Here is a 20098-nt window from a genome sequence, read left to right on the forward strand (position 1 = left end):
CATTTCAGTCAATTATGGACTGTTTATTTCATTGCTTTTTGAACCTTCAAACACCACTGCATTTAATTAATTAAACAAATAAGCAACAGTTTGATTAATCAAGTATATAACCAAAAAGCCATTAAAGAATCAGGATCAAGTAAACTTTCCCAGCAACTTCAAAACAAGATCACATCAATAGTTTTGTCAAGAAAAAAAAGTATATAAATAACAGAGGTAACATTCTGTAGATACACAACTGTATGTATGTAACTACAGCTTTACCACAGAACCTAACAGGAATCTGGTATGTCTCAAATACAATCTTGTTGTATGTGCAAGCAAAAGTAAGCAACTGAAATCATTTTAAAATGCTGAATATAACACATGGTATAAGAGGGACATGGAAGGAAAAAAAAGAAAAAAATCCCCAAAACCAAAAACCTCTCAGAATTCCAGTTCGCATAAATGACTGACACTAATTATGAAAATGACATGAAACTCCAGTGCATGAAAAAATACTCATCCTACAAAAATGTTTCACATTAATATAATTAGGCTACATTCATGTATCAATTAATTGACATCACTTATTTCTTCCAGCTAAGTGACTTTAAATTACTCAATACAAAATACAATCAATGTAGGTTACTATGGTGATCAGCATAATTCAGGAATAATTAGGTTATACTTTAAACAAACACATTTGATTCTTCAGCCTGAGGCTCAGAAAACATTCAGTAGGCACTCTGAACTTTAGCTTTCCTGACTGAAGTTCATGACACAGTGAGAAAACTAAAACTTCCAAGAGAATAATGCATTAAAATTATCTGCCCATGATGCTGAATTATGTATAAAACCATACCATCCTGCCAATGATTTCTGTTGAGTAATGATATTTGAAACTTATGAAAACAATTACCTGGCAATTTGCCTGTAAATCGATATGACACATTTAACTGATCATTTTTCAGACATGGTATTCCAGGCAGCAATCTCCCCACCACAACATTCACTGCATCAGGTAGGCCTGACCAGCATTTAGATGAGGAAGCACTGGAAGAGCAGGAAACACCTCTGTCTTGGGGATGGATTGTTTCTTCAAGAAGAAGAAACAAGTTCCCTGTCCCAATACCAATCAGGATCAGACTGTGCCTTTTCACAGTAACAACATAGAAAGACAGATGCTTCGTTCATTAACATAAGCCATAATACTGGCTTTTTTTCCAGAACTACAGTGATTCATACTGATCCTTAAAATCTGTGTTTGCTGGCTGGATAAAATATGTCAAAATATTTTCACACAAGAACGGATGGTCAATTATGTGTTCTTTCAAAATTTCGCCATCTAATTTTGAAAGAAAGCCTTTCTATGCTTCTGCAAATAAACAGATGCTAGCAATATCATAATTACTAAGTTCTAAACTAGAAGCCTTTCAACTCTCAATACTAGTGGATACCAGAAAACCATACAGAGAAGGTCTTGTAACCACAGGACCCAGTAAGTCACAAAACAATCCCATGTATGATTTGGTATGGAGCATACTGGTAAGTGTAGTTTACAAAAATGGCTCAGGTGGTTGCAGTGTTTTGCCTTGTTTTCCAAATTGGGTTTAAACGAAGAATACAATTAGTGAGATAATTCCATTAGCATTGATTGCAATGCAATTCAAAATGTTATTTTGAAATAAAATATTTTGAGATTCTTCAGGACGCAGAGCTTCAGTTAAAATATGGGTATGTGTACAAAAAATATACTTGTGAATTAAATACATATTGGCAGGATATGTATGATGAGAGCACACCTACAGATCTGCCCAAGACAGAATGACAGCACAGGGCACTGGAGCCCTTGGACCAGCCTCCTCCTCAGTACAGACTCATCATCACAGCCTGAGGATGCAGCACTTGATGCTCCCTCATTCCTGAAACTCCAGATCAGAATTTCCTGTTTGCTTCTATTCACTGTCAGTCAAGACACCAAGCTCCCTGTGGAGCAGTTTGTTGCACCACTGTCAGTCTGAAAGCTATTTACTTTCTCTTTTGTTAAGAGTAAACATCACTTGCAAAATTACAGCAAAAAAAGGTGTAACAAGAAATTCCTCAAACAATCCAGTCAGTATCAGAATCTTATTTGCAAAACACTTACTGCAAGTTATTAAATTGCAGGATACATTATAGCACTTGGAATCACAGTATATAAATACCTATGAAAAAAATAATGCATCCCAAAATGATCCTTATGTGAGAGATAAATACTGATGAGCAGAGTACCTTGTAAAGGATTATACAAGATAACCTGTGGCACAGATAGAAGCAGATCTCAAATTTCCTGAAGTGAAACTACACACTTTTCCTTTTAACTATATGACTTATTTTTGCTTGTCCACAGTATATCAAGAATTCCATTAAACGTTCTGCAAAGGCCATAAAACATACCCTAAAAAAAAGCTGTTCAGGATACAAAATAAGTGGGAAGTTAGTGATGGTTTAATTTAGGTTATCTGTAAAGTAAAACTAGTTTAAAGATATATTAATTCTTTGTTAATATTTGCATAGCCTTTACCTGTACATAGTTTACTTTAAGAAAAAAAGTCAAAACTAACAAGAAAAATATTTCTACCCCTCCCCACTGACTCTTTCCTTTTTTCCTTCTAAAATCACAGAAATCAAACAACATAAACCACAACATTTTTGTGACAGCCACTCCTGGACCAGAAGTGCTGCAGAGAACACACCAATCTGCACAATGCCCTTGAGTGTTAGATCCCTCTGCTAGAATTCCTCTGAATTATGCGAAAGATACAGGAGATCTCACATTCCTTACCAGACGAATTCAGTTCCCTACTGGGTGCAAATGAGAAGAGGATCATTGCTCAAATGTCACTCCCCACAAAATCACTGTAGTAAATTCTTTCATCTGACTCAACAGCCACATACTTAAAATTACAGTCTTTGATTCTATTAATCCACACAAGTAACTTTTACTTTGTTTTAGCATTTAAAATATACTACATCTCTAAGGAAGCTAACAAGTCTATGCTAGAAGATATGAGTCTTTGAAACTCAGGTTATCCTTGATCCTCCCCATTTTCATTAGAGCTGAACCAACTCTAACATCATACAGCACCAAGGAAGAAAGTCTGAAAAAACAGCATAATCAGGCTGATTTGCATTTTTTAACTGGAGCAAAATTACATCTTTACCAAGCTATTTGCTAGGGTTACTTTCAAAAGCAAAGCAAAGTTCCGCATTCATTTGGAAACTCAAGTGCCTAACACAAACATTTCTTTGAAGTAAATCTGTTTATAGAATTATAGGGACTACAGAAAATATTTGTTGTTGTTCTCAAAGCCAATATGCATGTAAAAGTTTATCACTATCTTAGCAATGCTTTCTTTTACCAAGAATGCTGAAAAAAACAATCTAACATAAATGACATACTGAATATTACATTCCCTTCCAAACTATTCTCTAAGTACTGAAAAAGTGCTACAGGGCACAAAGAGGTTACCAGATAACAACCACTAAATCTCAATTGCTACATTAACAGAAAGACCAAAATTGATGCTTGAAGATGACTGGATTTTATGGTTACTCTTCACTGGAAACTCTATGTAACCCATGCACTATCCATGAGAATTCCCTTTTTGTAACATCTGCTGTGTCACCTCCAGAACAGCTGACAGCCTCTTTCCACTTGCAAGTGACAAACTGGAATAACCAGTAATGACTCAGTAGCATCGCGTGGCTGCCACCTCAAGAATTAAAAAAATGAAAAGGGAGTTTTAAGTATTTTCAGCATGCAAGAAGTCTTGTTTCTCTAATATTGCCTCACACAAACATGCTTAAATCTTCACAGATAGTACATGGTAATTTTTCAGAATGAGCAACAGCTTAGGAAGAGAGTTTGAAAAAATATTATAGAAAATAGTCCAAAGCTGTACAATTAATACATTGTAATACTCATTACAGTACTTCCTATGGAAAAGACATTTACAAGTTTTTAAGCTAATACGTTAAATCCTAGGGTGAAAGATTGAAAAAAAATTCCCAAACAAACAGGTAAATGTTTTTAAATCCTATTCTCTGTTCAGACAGCACACTGGCTATTACTTTAAAATACTTAGGTACACTAAATGCAGGAAAAGTTATTAGTTTATTCTTGCAATCTGGACAGCTATACTAATCAAAATAATCCACATAAATAGCAACATAGCAACCAAAACTACTGAGATATTGAAAGAGTAGAAGGACAAGTTCCACTGCATGAGAAATTACAGCTCACCACATTATTAACAACCTCAAGAACAATGGCTTCCTAGCCCAACTCCTTCCTGTAAGCAATCTGTACCTAACCTCCTTCATTTTTACATCCACGTATATCCTACTTACTGTACGCATGCTCTGTATCAGATAAAGAAAATATGGAAAGCATTATGATTTTTATTAAATCTTAACACCTTATAATTGAACTGCCAGTGCTCTATAACTTCATAAAATCACTTTAATCAGTGTACATTTCAATACATTATTTGATTACTTAGTACCTGATCAGCAGGGTAAGGAGCAGAGGTTAAATCACTTAATGGCACAGACTACATACTCAGCTAGAGCTAAGATGTCATTAAAACAAAGTAGATAGCCTCTGCTTTTTAAGACAAAACTGCTTTTCCCAGAATTGTGATTTGATCCCACAACACACAACCTCTTACAAAGTAGCCTCCAAGTCTTTCTCTGGGTTTTGACTAATTTTTCCCAGTGGGAGTATTCTAGATATTAGTATTAGATAATGTCAGAGATGGAAAAGCTTATCAAAATCCTGTGCTAAAAAAATCTTGTGAGGAAGAGAGCAATTTTCGTCACTCACTAGGAAAGTCTATTGGAAAATACATGCTCAAGATACAAACATCAGAAATTCAATTTAGATATTATGGCCTTTGGTTAGGTAAAAGAAATCAATTATCCTCATTAAGAATCCCCCATTTAGATTTCTTTTTATTCCTTTAGTTTTTTAGGAACCTACATATGTGATCAAGGCTGCCAGCAAATACAAAGCTAGACCCAGACCATTCAACTTGTTAGGCTGACAGAGGAAATTACTAACAATAAGTAACACAGACCCCAATATTTTTTTCTGATAGATGGAAAATATAAAGGCATCATATTTATGCAAGAGAACAAAATAATTTTAAGATCAGAGATAGCAAAGGACCTAATCAGCTTCCTATCTCTTTCTACATTACATTAAAGAACCAGTCTCACATCACTTCTAAACAGGGCTATGGTGGGTTAAAAGGCATGCTGAGATTTTAAATTAACCTCATCTAAATTAACCTTGAATAAGTTATTTTTGCTGTGGGTTTACTTTCTCCTCACAATTGCTTCCAAGGTCTGAGCAGGCTATTAGGTGTGCAAAGTCTTATAAAAAAATAAATCTGTTTAATAAAAATTTTCTTTAGGAATAAAGCCTTCTTGCTACCTATTTTGACACTGCTTGGATTATTAAAAACTAGTCAGAAATTATGTCCTCATTGTTTTGGGAAAATAGCAGAGTTTGTATGGACTAAGACTCACTAGGGGGGAGTACTTTCTGAAGGCTTTTTTTCTCTAAAAGATATTAACATTTTAATTTAAGGATGCATACTGTGCTTTGCTACCAATTCTAATTTTCCTTGCAATATAAATAAAAATGCTGTGCAAGCTTCAAATCTCTTTCTTTCACATCCATTCCTAGAAAACGCTTGAAATTAAATAGACATGGCATCCCCAAATTTCTTTACTGGAAAAATAATCATTATCCACAATATGACTTTTGTTCCTCTAAACTGTGCTGCTGTTGCTAATAAATCAGTCCATATAGTAGCTTTAACTACAAGTTTCCTACACAGTTTTATTTTTTAACATCTGTTAGCAATACTGTACTCACATATACTTTTAGCCAAAGCATAATGATGTTTAAGGTAAATGGCAGAAACTGAGTAGCCATAAAAAAGAAACCCAGTCTCACAGGAGACACTGGTTGTATCAAGTCTAGACTCCAAAGCCTGAAGTCATTTATGAGTGAGCTTAAATCTGAAGTCTATGATCCCCTTGACTTCAGTGGAGCTAGCTATGTGCCTTAGGCTAAATATACTTTTAATTCGCAGCTGAGACTTTCTCACAGCAATGCTTAAAGCACCAAAAAATTTCTGTTTCCCAAAGGAAAAACATGTTTTTTCTAGAAATCATTGACACACTAGTAATGTTTTTCCCCAATAATAGAGAATGTCCATTTATACAAACGGGTGAAGACGCAGAATAAATTTGAATCTATAGATAGACAGATCAAAGGGAAAAGTGGTAAATATAAAACATGCTGAATCATCCTTCATATAGATAGGAAGTTGAACAGAACAGTAAATGTGATGAAATATCAGGATTTCAAATATGTTTTTGCAACAGTAAATATAGGGGCAATTTATTCCCACACATAATTAGAAAGTATTCTAATATCCAAGGCCTTCTGATGACTCCAGAGCATCTAAACTGTAATTTATAAATACGGATAGCATTATTAAATAATCATGGTAATTCTATTCTACATCTACAGTCTATTGGGAGACAGAATTCTTCATTATTATAGATATAAAAATCTGTCAAACTCATCTCAGCTTCTGGACTTCTAAGCCTGAAAGCAAGCAAAACTCACTATATTTTACCTACAGTTTCAAATATTACTGTTACCTGAATAAACTTAACTGAAATCAAGCACTAATCAAAGACTGAAAATATACAAAATACAGAGGCTGTCAGCATCCCACTCCTCAATATGAGATTCAGACAAGAATGTACAGTAGAAAAAAGCCCATCAAACCACAATTGTTTAACAGCAAGCAAACAGAATTAGGTCAAGAGAAGGACTAAAGATGAAAAACTAATAGGGATTTTTTTGCATGACAACACCAAAATGAGCTGAATTTGAAAAAGTAGTAACTGATTTTATAAAGACGCAATCATAATAAATCCAAGAGCCATCTAAGGTAACAGGCTCCTGCATATTTCAGCAAAGTACAAAAAGCTTAGCAGGTAAGAAAGGAAAAGTTGTGTTAAATGTGACTGTGAGAGGGGAAGCATAACAATCTCACTTCTAGTTAAGAAGAAAGTGACGCAACTGGAAGTGTCTTTCTTTAACCCAGAGTTTGAAAATGTGGGAAATATAAATTTTCCCACTGAAAGAAAGTACAGTCTTTCCTGCCGCCTCCTCCGGCCTTGCTGCGCATCCTTTGCGACTCATCTAGCACATATCACTGAGCTGACTCAACAGCTCATTATTCCTATATTCCGAGGGGAAAGATCCTCAGAGTTTTTCTTGCAGATGAGGTAAGAGAGCAGGCTGTTGTGAAACTAGATGTATCAGCTAACACAGGTCTCCATCACTCCTTCCTCTGCGTCTGCCGTGGGGATGAGGGGGAGCAGCAAGTGCAGGAGGAACACACATGTTCCACAGAGCCCCTGCTCACGGCCCCTGCAGCCTGAGAAACACAAACCACATGGGATTCTTTCAACCTCTTGATTGGTTTTCAGAAGAGAGAAACAGAATACTACTTCTTACAGAGTTTGAAAAATTCTTGTAAGCTGCTTGTCATATATCATTCTGAAGGAAGATTAGAGAAACTTCATTCCAAAACATATTTTGCCAGAAGCTAAAGGTGAGATTTTTTTCCATACCAGTTTCCTTCTTACCTCTATTTCTTTTCCCCTTTCTGCCTACCCCTGCTCTTTACTACCTGTGTTAACTCAGTGTCAAAGTATCACAGTGTGGGTTTCCACAAAAATTCATTACAAGGCAATGGCTTTTGCCTGGTCAACCTCATCTCAGAGCCAAATCCACACCTTCCACATGCTCAATGACACAGCCAACAGTTTCTCCATGTAACTCCACAGAGCTCTGCACAGCCCATCTGTGAATACAAGTCTGCTGTATTTGCAAACTGAGAGATTTGATTGAATATGCTCAGAACCAGGACCTATTTGCATTTAATCCAGCACACGCTGACAGTAAGATGGTTAAGCAATATAGTTATGTCATTCTAGCTTAAACCCCATAATTTACAAGTATATCACATCAGTAATGTTATATTAAGGAGCATAAAGAATACTTTTTCCTGAACCCCCAATCCCACAAAAATCTCCAAATGAGTCAAACAAATTAAAGATTAAGCAGGGAAGAAAACAATTAAATCGAACCTTAGAAATAGAGTTATTTCATGTTTTATTAAAGAAGAAAATGTATTAGAAATACAGAGACTTGTCAAAACTATTTTCTGTGAAATTAACAGCTTTGGAAAGAAGCACAAAAATAATATTACAACACAGCTGTACTTTCATTTTATCTACTTCCTGCTTTTCAATCTCCAAATAAGTATATTTTTATAGTAAATAGCTTTTTTATTAAGAAAAATCTCTGTGAGAAAAAAAAATGGTCAAGTCAGGAAGATCTTCAACAGGTTAATCATGATGCCTAGGCTTTTGAAAGTCGGCAAAATCAATTTATTATAATAAAAAAGTTTACTACCAACATTTTTTTTCATAACAGTTTCTCAGGCCCTAGGGACTCTGGTTTCCTTAGCCTTTGCAAAGACATTGCTGTAGTCCTTCTTTTCTAAGACGTATGTGAACTGTGTTTGCAGGGCTAGAAACACTTAGAAAGAAAGAGAAAATGAGCACATTATCCATCCTGGAACCAAAAGGCACTACACTTATTTACCATCCATTTTCAGTTTCATTTCTCACATTTCTCAGATTCAGCTGTTACTGTGCAACAAACAAGCATCACTATTAAAAGGAATTAAAGCATTTAAAACACTGAAACAGCTCAGAGGAATGCCTTTGGTTTGTCAGGTGTGTTTCACATTTGTATGCATGCTAGTCCTTAGGTACAGACATTTCTACAAAGGCTATTTTAAGCTCATGCACACAGAGCACCGTAAGCTGAGGGATGCTGCATGGGGCCACTGTCTCCAGTAATCAACTTTTCACAGCCAATTTTTAGTCTATGATTCAGCAACTCCTCAAATAGCAAACTCATAAATGCTTAGTTCTTTGTCAAAAAAAAAAAAAAAAAAAAAAAAAACACAAAACCAAAAACTATAGGGATACCCAGAGATTCAGTAATACTGCAGTGTGTAATAACAATTTGAAGATAACTTGCCATTTGCAAGATCCATGCATATACATGTTACCCATCCTGCAACACAACATTTGCTTCTCATTCTTAAAAGTGCATTCAGAAGACTTCCCACCGCAAACACACTTCCCTTAAAATCTTACCTGGAAAGAGACATTCTCCTAAAGACATAACATTACAAAAACAGGGGGGGGAAAAGAGCCCTCAAACCCTGTTACACTGATGGTACCCTCAGGAGGTACAAGGAATGCATTGTCCTCTGGTGAAGTTACTGGAGCAGTAGCAGGCAAGCTTTGCTTTGACAAACTTTCATTGTCAAGCTGTTCCCTACAGGAAGGCCTATATGGAACAATTTTGAGAATTGGAATGTGGTAAGGAGATTGCTGGGCATTATTCACTTTGAGTCAGATGGAATATTCCTAACATAAGCCTAACTACGGAAGGCACAACTGGAAAATTTCTTCAAGGTTACCTTTCAGAGTTTATCTCAAATTGTTCCCTTGCCAAAAAAAGGTGTACAATGTCCTTCATAGTGCAGATAACTAGCTAGGCTATGCAAACCAAAAGCACAGCTTTCTTCTTGGAGTCCCCAAGAGGACAAAACATTCTCAGGTCTCAGGAAGATCCTGTACACCAAACCTACCTGCAGAGCATTTGCTACCTATTGAATCCCCCTCCTAAAACTGAACCTAGGCTGCAATAAATCTTAGGGTTTACAACCTGCACAGCATTTATTTCTGAATTCCTTCCCCCTCAAGGGAAGTTGGAGGTTAAAACATAAATGAAATTCAACAAAATCCAAACAATATGAAGGATTTGATGGAACACTCACAGGGACAAAAGAAAGAATAACAGACTCTCTCATCACAAGAGATTCAGGTAAAGACATACAAAAATAAAGTCGCCTAATATTTTCAAACACTACAGCAGATTTGACCAAATCTTTGAGTAATGAAGGATTTTGGAAATATTTTTAAAGTAATTTAGACTAGAGCCCAGGCTTTAGTTGATTAGTATGACAGGCTCTTGCAAAATTGACTTGTGGTTTGCTTTGGCATTTTTTCTGCAGAAGGAAATAAAAAATCACAGGAGCAATAACAGTAGCGGATACACCAGCAACATCAATGGCACTGTCTGCTCCACTTCTTGGAATGACATGAAGAGGCACAAATCAGAACATAACTGGCCTCTAAAGAATGAAAATACTCTAGTTATTACTGCAGCTCCATCCCATTGGTATCACAAGTATCTCTCAGACTTTAATGCCAAACCCCCATGACTAATGGAGCACCACTTATGTACTACAAGTAAATTAAGTGACAAGCCCATGGTAACACTGGAAATCGGCATCAGAGAATCCAGCTCAACCCAGGAGACCCACACTCAAGTTTTAACTATCAGACTACTATTTCTTTCTTTACCTAAGAGTGAAGCTACAATGATCCCAGAGGTAAGTATTTCAAAAGGTCAAAAGCCATCAATAACTCACATAGAGTTTCAGTCTGACCTTGAAGTAGGATCCCTGCAGAAGTTGTATGGAAGGAGTAATTATTTTTTTATATAAACAGAGTTATAACTGTTCTGTAAAATAATTATAAGCTCATAATTGTTTCTCTTACTCCCTAAATCTCTCACAAAAGCAAGAAGACAGGCCATACTCCTCCAAGGTTTTCATCACGTTTTCATTTTAGCAAGACATCCAGTCCAGATCTATGTAAATTTACAAAGCAGGAGAAAAAAAGCATTATTTCGCATTCTACTTAAACTTTGCCATTTAGAAGTGCAGATTTGCTTTTAATAAGACACTGTGCTTTGATTTGTCATAATGTTTATTATTGCATTTATTTTCTGCCTGCAGATATTATTAAAGATGATGTTTCATCTCAATGTATGTATAAAATCAAAGGAATGAAGAAAGGCAATCTGCCTAATTTAATTACTGTCCTGATTCTTTCAGTAAATGATGGTTGAGCATACCAACATGAATAAGGATTTGTAACTAAATGGCACACTGTAATTATAAAATAGCAAGAAATTGAGATACAGACTCTGAATCTAATTGTTGTATAACCATACAAATGCATCTTGCTCAAAAGTATTATTTAATGACCCTGAAGTTCATGACTGTGCTCTTTTGCCCCTCTTGTCCATTAATGAAAAAATCTCTTGGTATCTAAATTATCTGACGCTCTATGATAGTGCTCCACTTAAGTGAGTAGGATTTACAAGTACACATCACTAATAAAATTTGTAACAGTCAGATAGGAATCTAACACACACAACCCCATTTGAATGTATCAGTCCTTCACCACTCTTCATACCAAAACAAAGAGCTAAAAATAGCAGTTTGCTCAGGAAACTGAGTATTGTCCTTGATCCATTGAGAACACACAGCCCAGTCACATTATCTATATCCCAGACACGTTTTAAACATATTCTGAGGAAAGCATAGCTAGAAGCTAGTCCTACACGCTTCCTCATCAACTAGGTTTGGTTACAACTTAACTTTTAAAGTAAAACACACTAGAAAAGATTTAAGATAAAGTTAATTTGGCAGCAGTTCTAGGCTGTGTTTTGCTTTTATCAATTAAAATTGAAATAGTACTGCACGATTCATTTACATAAATAAGGGAACAGAAACAGGGCTCAATCCAATTTCTTTTCCAGAATATGGATTAGGATGCTAGAAGACTGACCTTGTATTAGCCTATAATTTCTAACTAGTTCCATTCCAATTCACTATTATTTCTTCTTACTCCCAGTAGTTTACACTTTCAGAGTGCTTAGGCTGGCCTAGCCACAAGTATGCAATGGTTACTTGAGACTAACATAAATATGCTCTTTTTATTTGATACTGCCACACATACTTTCACTTGCAAACCCTGCAAAAATACCTCTCCTCCATGCTCAGTCCTCTTTCAGAAGCTATTGATAGTGGTTAGAAAAGTTTAGAAGATGCCAAGTTTTATTTAATTCCCTGGAGACCTTAAGTTATTCCATTACTGTGCAATATTTATTAAACAATGCCTCAGGGAAAAATGTGCAGCTTAGTAGAATAGGTCATTCTGAAAATATATAAAAAGCCCTGTAATAAATTTTTCTAGATATATGGAAACTAGTGGCATGTGACTTTCCACTCAGTACTTCTATGCTGGAATGCAGACATACATGTGATATCAGGCTGGCCATAGCTACGGCTCATGATGCTCTCTCTTCACCACAAGAAGTTTCATGGAGGAATTGCAGGCATTTATTCAGCGAGACGTTTGTTCTTGCAAAACTGAAAACTAACATGAACTTTACCTTTTAATTGATGTTAGGATATCTGTAAAATATGTAGTGAAGTCACACAGAACTTTTTTTGTTCATTATTAGTACTCTTTACTTTTTTATTACCTTATCCAAAATTTGTAGTAACAGGGCAAGATACTAGTTATCTAAATTACCTTTAAACCTTTTCTTTGGCAGAGACACAGAGTTCTCTATTACTTTACTGTCATAATCTTTACTCTGCTCAAAACCTTTAAGTGTAAACCAAACTGCCATTACACATACCAAACAGAAATCTGAAGAAATGCTGCTCTAGCATGCTGCTTTACATTTATCTCTAAAACATACAACTCTAAAAGATGGCATTTGGAAATGACAAAGGTTTCAGAAGTGCTCAAGGAGCCGAGTGTCCAGTTCCAATTAAAAGTCAAAACAGGTCACTGTTTGTAAATGCAGAAACATAATCTGCTGCCAACAACACATTTACGAGCAAAACAATACATTCAATTTAGTTAAGTACTTCTGCTCTAGTTCAAAGAAGCTTTTTGATTAGAATGCATAGTTAGGTCTTTTTTGCCTATTATCTATTTATAAGCAAATTAAAACATTTGAAAAATTTGCTTTCCTTGCACTGACAAAATTCTGGTCCAATAAAACAAACAAAACAAAACAAAACCAAAAAAAAAAAAAAAAACAAAGAAGTTTCATCACAACATTCCTATTGTGTAATAAAAAATTTTAAAAAATAATTAATACATTGAATTAATAAGACACAGGAGGAACTCCAAACTCATCACAGAATTTTCTCACAGTTTGTTCATTACATTCAAAATACTTCAGCAACTACCTAATTCATATCACTGGGTCATTACACCAACAATTTAATTTGGCTGGGTACTGATGCCTATTGATCTGCAGACTAGCTGGATTTAAAAGAAATACAATACAAATGCCAAACTTTTGCTTCCTAAAAAAACAAGTATAGTGTGCTTTTGTTGGCAAGGCAGCTAATATCTAATGTAGAAATGTTACTAAAAGACCATATTCTGATATAATGGATTATTCTAATTTGACATTTACATAGGTGTTTTTGTGTATCCACCTCAAAACTCTTTCTGCCTTCCCCTCAGTCTGCAAAACCCACACTGTAATCTGTCATTTCATTTCAACCTTGAGCAAGAACCAAAACATGTATAACCACAGAGTTAAGAAAACATTTAAAATGCTTCTAACTGACATGGTCTTAGGTTTGATCAAAATGTGTTCCATCTCTGAAAGTATTCTTTTTTAAGAGCTAAATAATATTTTGATGGATAACAAAGTTTCATATTAATATAAAATTTCATATTTCCACTTTTTTCCCTCAGCAAATAAGACAAATATTTTCATTCCTGAAATATGCTGAGTGAAGTAACTATGCTTCAGTATACACTGGGTCACAGCTTTTCAGCTGAGGCTGGGGCATTTAATTCAAAACAGCTAAAGCACTGGCCAAAGACAAATCTCTCCTAAAAATTTCAGCAAGCTACATTATTCAAAACTATTCAGCAAGCACTCCAGCAGCAACATAATGGATGCACAGGCCAGTATGGGTACCCAGCTAATCAATATCACACCCATGAATAGTCACTGCATAGTGTGGAGCCTGATGGGGAAGAGACAGGAGCACGTGCTTAATATTCAGCACCAGGAGCAATCCCCCAAGTTTCAGCCAGACCACTCATTGCCAATCCCAGCTACACACACACATCTTTGTAGGAGGATGCAGGGCACCTGTTTCATGCTACCCATGGAAAATACTTAAGGAATTACCAAAGCCCTTGGATAGCTGTGCTTTTGTGAACTTTCAGAAAAAACCTGCACTCCTGACAACACTGACCACATAAAACCGTTTGGTTTTCAATAGGCTACAGCACAACACCAGCACACAGCTCACACATGTTAATGTGCATCACTTGAATAAATTCCCGACTGCTTGTATCACAGAATATAAAGGTTTTCCTCATACATTTGACTAATCAATAATTGGAATCAAATACATTGTGTTTCATGAGGGAAAAGGAAAATGAATGAAGTTAAATTAATGCTGCCACTTTCCATAAACCTGCAATGATTTCCCACTACAGAAACCACTGACTTCATTATTTTACAACTGGAAATCAAAGCTGCAGCATATTTTTAAAGTCTAATTTACTCAGATTATAAAAAGGCACCCTCAAGACTCATCATGTATGTCATATTATGCTTCATTTTAAGCATTCCATCATAAGAACACAGTATGCAAAACTCTCAGCAAATCACATTGATTAATATTTTGAATTTGTATACCATATAAATATTATTTTGTTAAAATTCAAAGGAATTGTTTTAGGTGGGATAATAAAATGTCTGTCTTACATTCTTTGTCTCAACATTATAGCCTTTAAAACAGAAGCAAAAGTAGTAAATTAAGGCAGTAAGCTCATTTACAGAGAGAAAGTCAGAAATGTGGGAATTACAGACTTCTAAAGCTGTGCTAAGACCAGCAAAGCACAGACACCTATGTCCAAAGTAGATGCATCTGCATTAGGTTTGCAGGTGTCTCCTTACCTTCTGTTCTATGGTTAGAGAAAAAGTTAGGGATATTTTTTAATTTGCTAGTACTCAGAAGGATTTATAGCACCTTTTGCAGGAACCTCATTTCTTGAGGATGCTGCTGGAGGGCAGCAAGCTCATTAGGGAAAAGCTAAGAGGGCAGAACAAGAGCACAAGTAAAAAATGAGTTGGAGTTATAAATAAATAAATAAATAAATAATAAACAACAAAAGAGGTAACAGATCTTTATCTCTTTCTCCTTTCTAGCTCTATATTTTAATCAACATAGCATACCACTTTCTCCAACATCTCCTTTCCTACCAGCTAGCTTGTAGCTCCTCTTGAAAGCTCCTTAATAGAGAATTCTCCCAGAAATCTTTCCAACATAATCTTATTTTCTGTTCATAAATAGTAACTAAAACAATGGCAGATCAATACAGTACAATTATTTTGCTAAATTAGTATTATATTTTAAGCTTCAGTACAAAGATATATCCTCACATTAACAAATACCATTATTTAAAACTCTAGCAGCTAAAAGCAGAAATTATTGTATATTGTGTCTTAACTAATCTCTAAAAAACTGGAGCTCCTAATGGCATTTAAGAGAATTTCTCAATTTGCCATTAATTAGCTCATAAATAGTGTTTATTAACTGGGACAGTACCCTTCATTAATCAGCTCATCAATAGTGTTTATTAACTGGGGCAGTACCCTTCAGAATTGTTAAGTCTAAATAATACAGCTTGATGTACACAGCCTCCTCACCAAGGCATAATATTTGATATTAAAGTTAGAAATGTGATGTTAGCCCTTGTATTAATGCAATTTGTCATTAGAAATTTTCATAGCCTTTTAAATAATAGTTATTCCTAGCTATTCCTTCATTATCCCTCTGTAACAATTGAAGAAAGAAGTGAATAATTTCCCAATTATACCGCTTCATATTTCCATCTATTTGTTAAAATACTGAACAGAGCTTCTCTTGGAACATTTCTCCCCATAGTAATTCCCTACATAATTGTTCATCAAAAGCCCAATGGAACACAGGTGAATGGCAATATATCTCTAGTACTCATGGCTTTAACCAAATAAATGCTGCAATCAGCATCAGAACATAGAACATCAATAGGATTTTTACTGTACTACAAATAGTGACAGTACTGCTGATACCTTTGCCTTGCAGAAGAGCATAATTTTAATGTTTCTATTCAAAAAGCAGTATTTTTATATTCATGAACACCTTTTTTGATAAGACTAAGAACACATGCATTAACTCTCAGTTGACTTCAGTATGAAATGTGTGAATGTCACGGATCCCCTGCAACTATTAGAGAAACATGAGGAACTTGTTAGAAAGGTGAACAAATACTGTAATAAAATGGATTAGATATGTAAAGCTGATGCAATATAGGGCTGAATCTTCTACAGAAGAGGCAGCACATCTGCCTAATCTCTAACTAAATGAGGCTCACAAATCTGTAAGTCTGCAACTGTCTTGACTGAATTTTACTGAAGTGAGCCATAGGTAAACTCGCAAGCCCATAGTTTTAAAGAAGCCTTCACAAAGAGTTCAACAAACCTGCAACTGGCAAAAATTACAGAAAATCATCTACTTTTCAGGCCAGTCACATACTTGAAGAATTAAACAGTTCTTTGGTTTAATTCAAATTCTATTAAAATAGTATGTTCTACAGTAACAGTACAGGCTCATCCTCCATGTGCAATTCTGCTGTCTTCTTGTTTCAGAAGCAGGCAAAATTAAAAATCTTTAAAACATATTGACTCCCAATTACCTGAAAGACCTTATATGTGCATGCCCATAAATATAATCAATTTCAATCTGACGAATTTATGAAACTGTAAAGCTCTGCATTAAATTAACTCTATATCTTTAACATGATCACTTGATGTATTCCGGTGCCTGTAGAACAAATTGCACCAAAATATTTGATAATGTAATTTAATTGAACAAGTTTGGAATTCTATTTAGGTATGAATAGAGATGCCTCTTGGAAAAAAACAAGCAAATTCAGAAGTGAAAACAGAGAACATATTGACTTGGAATTCCTGAAAAGAATTTTTGTTGAAAAGTCTTAAGTCCTGGAAGCTGGCCATAACTTAACAGAGGAATCAGAAAAGGAATTTGTTAAGAGTGTTGAAATGTCAGTCTCTAATTCAAGGCGTTTATGTACTTCAGTGGTGTTCAAATGCTACATCACTAAAAATCAAGCATACTGCCTCATATCTCAGTGTAAATTAAGGTGATGACTGACTACCACATGAACCATTTTGGGCCAGATCCTCACACAAAATAAAGACATCAGCTTTATTTGGTGAAATTGAGTCAAACCGTACTGTGGCTCCGTCCTTCCAAATCTTTCTTACAAGCGAATGACTTTAAAAAAGAGTGACAGCTAGGGAAATCTTAAATTTTTTCCCAGCTGGATTCACCATCAAACAAATAAAGCCAAAGAGCAAATATTACTAAAATAAACACATTTCTGTTTAAAGAAAATTTGCATTCTGCAGTGTGTGTCTCTACATTATTGCTCAGAATAGAAATGGTCACCATACTTCAGAGGACAATGTAGATCTCTGCTTCAAAAGCATCTCATTTACTCTGGATAATGAGGCAAGAGCAGGGAGATTATTTGCCATATCACACCTTCATCTTAATTACTTCTCTATCAAGTATGTCATTCAGACATTATTATTTTCGCTGTTCTAGAAGCTGCTACAAAATTTTTGTCATCATATACTGGACATAACTCTTCTTTCGCTGTTAATTCAGTGCTTTGTAAAAAAAAAGAAGGAAAACAAAGTTCAGGCCAAGTGCAACACATCAGGGATGTTTATTTATGGAAAACAGTTCTGCCAGTTCATTTCTTTCCAACCAGTCCAGGGAATAAATAAGTCTGAACCCCATATAGTTTCTTATAAAATGTAATGTTTGTTTCTGAAACCACATTTCCTTAACCAATCATTCAACTTTCTGTAAAAAGTTAATAGTAATATTCAGAATGTGTTAGAAAGGGCCTTTTCTGTGGAGTTTAGCTTCCAGTAATTTAGAAAACTTTAATCATGCACACATTACTGCTGCAACCATCCATACTCCCTACCTAAGCAAACAGAACAGATATTTCATCCTATAGGTAGATATGCAAACAGGTTTAAAAGCATGGTACAATTGTTAAACAAAATTATCATTGAGATAATTCAGGTATGTTCACAGAATAACCATACACAGAAAATATAAAACAGGAGCACAACTGAAGCAGTTTATCTGCAACCATTACTAAATTTGCCTCTAAGAAGGGACCAGGACTGAAGATGGTCCACACCAGCCAGCACATGTCTCAAAAAACCCCACTTCCACTAAGTCTGCAAGAATGTGCAGAACATGGACATCTATTTGGGTGAATGGAGAAACTGGGACCAGGGAGCAGCAGGTATAAGAGAAGGTGAGAATTCCTCATGCTTCAACACACAACACTGTCAGAATAGAGCACCACAGCAGAGTACAAACCCAGAACTCTGCCTGGGGTCAAGCACAAGTCCTACATCTCTTTGAAGACTCTCCAAATTCTGCTGAGTTAGCAGGACTGCTGTTCATAGACAAGGCCCTGCTGTCCACATCCCAGTAAAGGAAATTGCTCTTCACATGTCCCACAATTTACCTTGCATAATTCTATTATAAAATGGTAACAAGCACAGTATATAGCAATAGTTTATTGCTATTAATCAAGGCAGTGCAACAAGGCTTTAACCAAACATGAGAGAAAACATCAAGTTACACTCATGTTTCAAGTAATACCTCCTTTATTTGAAAAATATTATTCTGGCACATACAAAATGTGATCACAATTATTCCACTGATATTCTTTTGTTAAGTGCCTGGGGTAGGCAGCAATCATTTTAAGTATTTAGCAAAACAGATGGGTCTGCCCTTGGTACTGAAATTCTGTAGCTGTAGAAATCACATTTCACAACTGACTATATGAAGTCCAAATGCTATGTAAACAGCATTTTTCTGATTAATTACAAACACATTTAGAAATAACTCTAAAAAAATAATACCACTCTAATCCTTCCAAGAAAATGACTCCTTTTTATTTCCAAGTAACTGTACTAAACATATTTACTTTTTATTCCAAGAATAACATTACCTCACTGAAGACAGACAGCATTTATCTGACTTACCAGAACGCTGGTGATGTTGTTCTTCCAGGAACTCCAAGTCAAGCATTAGGTCATCTTCATCCAACTCACAGGAACCCAAGTTATTCAAAACATCCTAGTATAGATTAAAAAACAAAAAAAGAAAGAAAAGAAGCATTAGAAACATTTAGACAAATGTTTCAGCCAAATTGCTCTGCACAAAATTATTTCCAATCAGATCTGAAAACATGCTTAAGGAGGAGCTACATAAAAGCTTTCTGCTAACATTAGACCAGTGAGAAACATTATGAAACAACTGTCCAATCTGAAACATGTTTGTCACCATTGTCTTTTTAGAGGACCTCAAATATTTAACAAAAAAACCCAGAAGTACAAGTAATACCATCTACCTTTTTTTTTTTTTTTATACTGTTCAGTGGTGGTTTTGTGCCTTTCCAAGTTTAAGCATAATTTTTTATGAAGAATAAAAATGTTATTTTTAGCACAACATAAAAGTATCCGTGCATGTTTTTTTATTAAATTTTGGAATTCTGAGCACTGCCTGCCCTTACTAATATACTTTGAAGAGAGATTTATTGTTTTATTTATCAAAAGGATAAAGAGATACAAATTTACCATAAACAGGAAATTCAGGCATGAATTATCAACTTGTCAGTTTTTAAGTACTTATGTGCGTGGCAAAGGCTTATATAGACAGAAAAGAAACCTGACTCTTAAGTGTAGCTGCTTAGGTCCCCATTACCATTTGTTTGCCAAGTCTTAACTATAGACAGATAAGACAGGTCTACAGACAGGGATAACAATTATCCATCTTCTGTCCATGTGTATTTTATTTTATGGTCATTTCTTTTAATGTGGTATCACAGATTTTCTCCACAGTCACCAATACCTAACCAAAGCTAATACAATGCCTACTCCAGCTGG

At 35.3% G+C, this 20098-nt stretch overlaps 1 protein-coding gene across 2 annotated transcripts in view; it reads right to left on the reverse strand.

Moving 5' to 3' along the window:
* Positions 1-20098, reverse strand: part of CCSER1 (coiled-coil serine rich protein 1) — a 628033-nt gene that overhangs the window by 495077 nt on the left and 112858 nt on the right. For both annotated transcript variants that reach the window (XM_021550301.2, XM_021550303.3), the window contains exon 4: positions 19196-19289. In XM_021550301.2, the coding sequence (XP_021405976.2) occupies positions 19196-19289 (94 nt within the window). The remainder of the gene's footprint in view (positions 1-19195; positions 19290-20098) is intronic.

This window comes from Lonchura striata, chromosome 4 (assembly GCF_046129695.1).
Source record: "Lonchura striata isolate bLonStr1 chromosome 4, bLonStr1.mat, whole genome shotgun sequence".
NCBI lineage: Eukaryota > Metazoa > Chordata > Aves > Passeriformes > Estrildidae > Lonchura > Lonchura striata.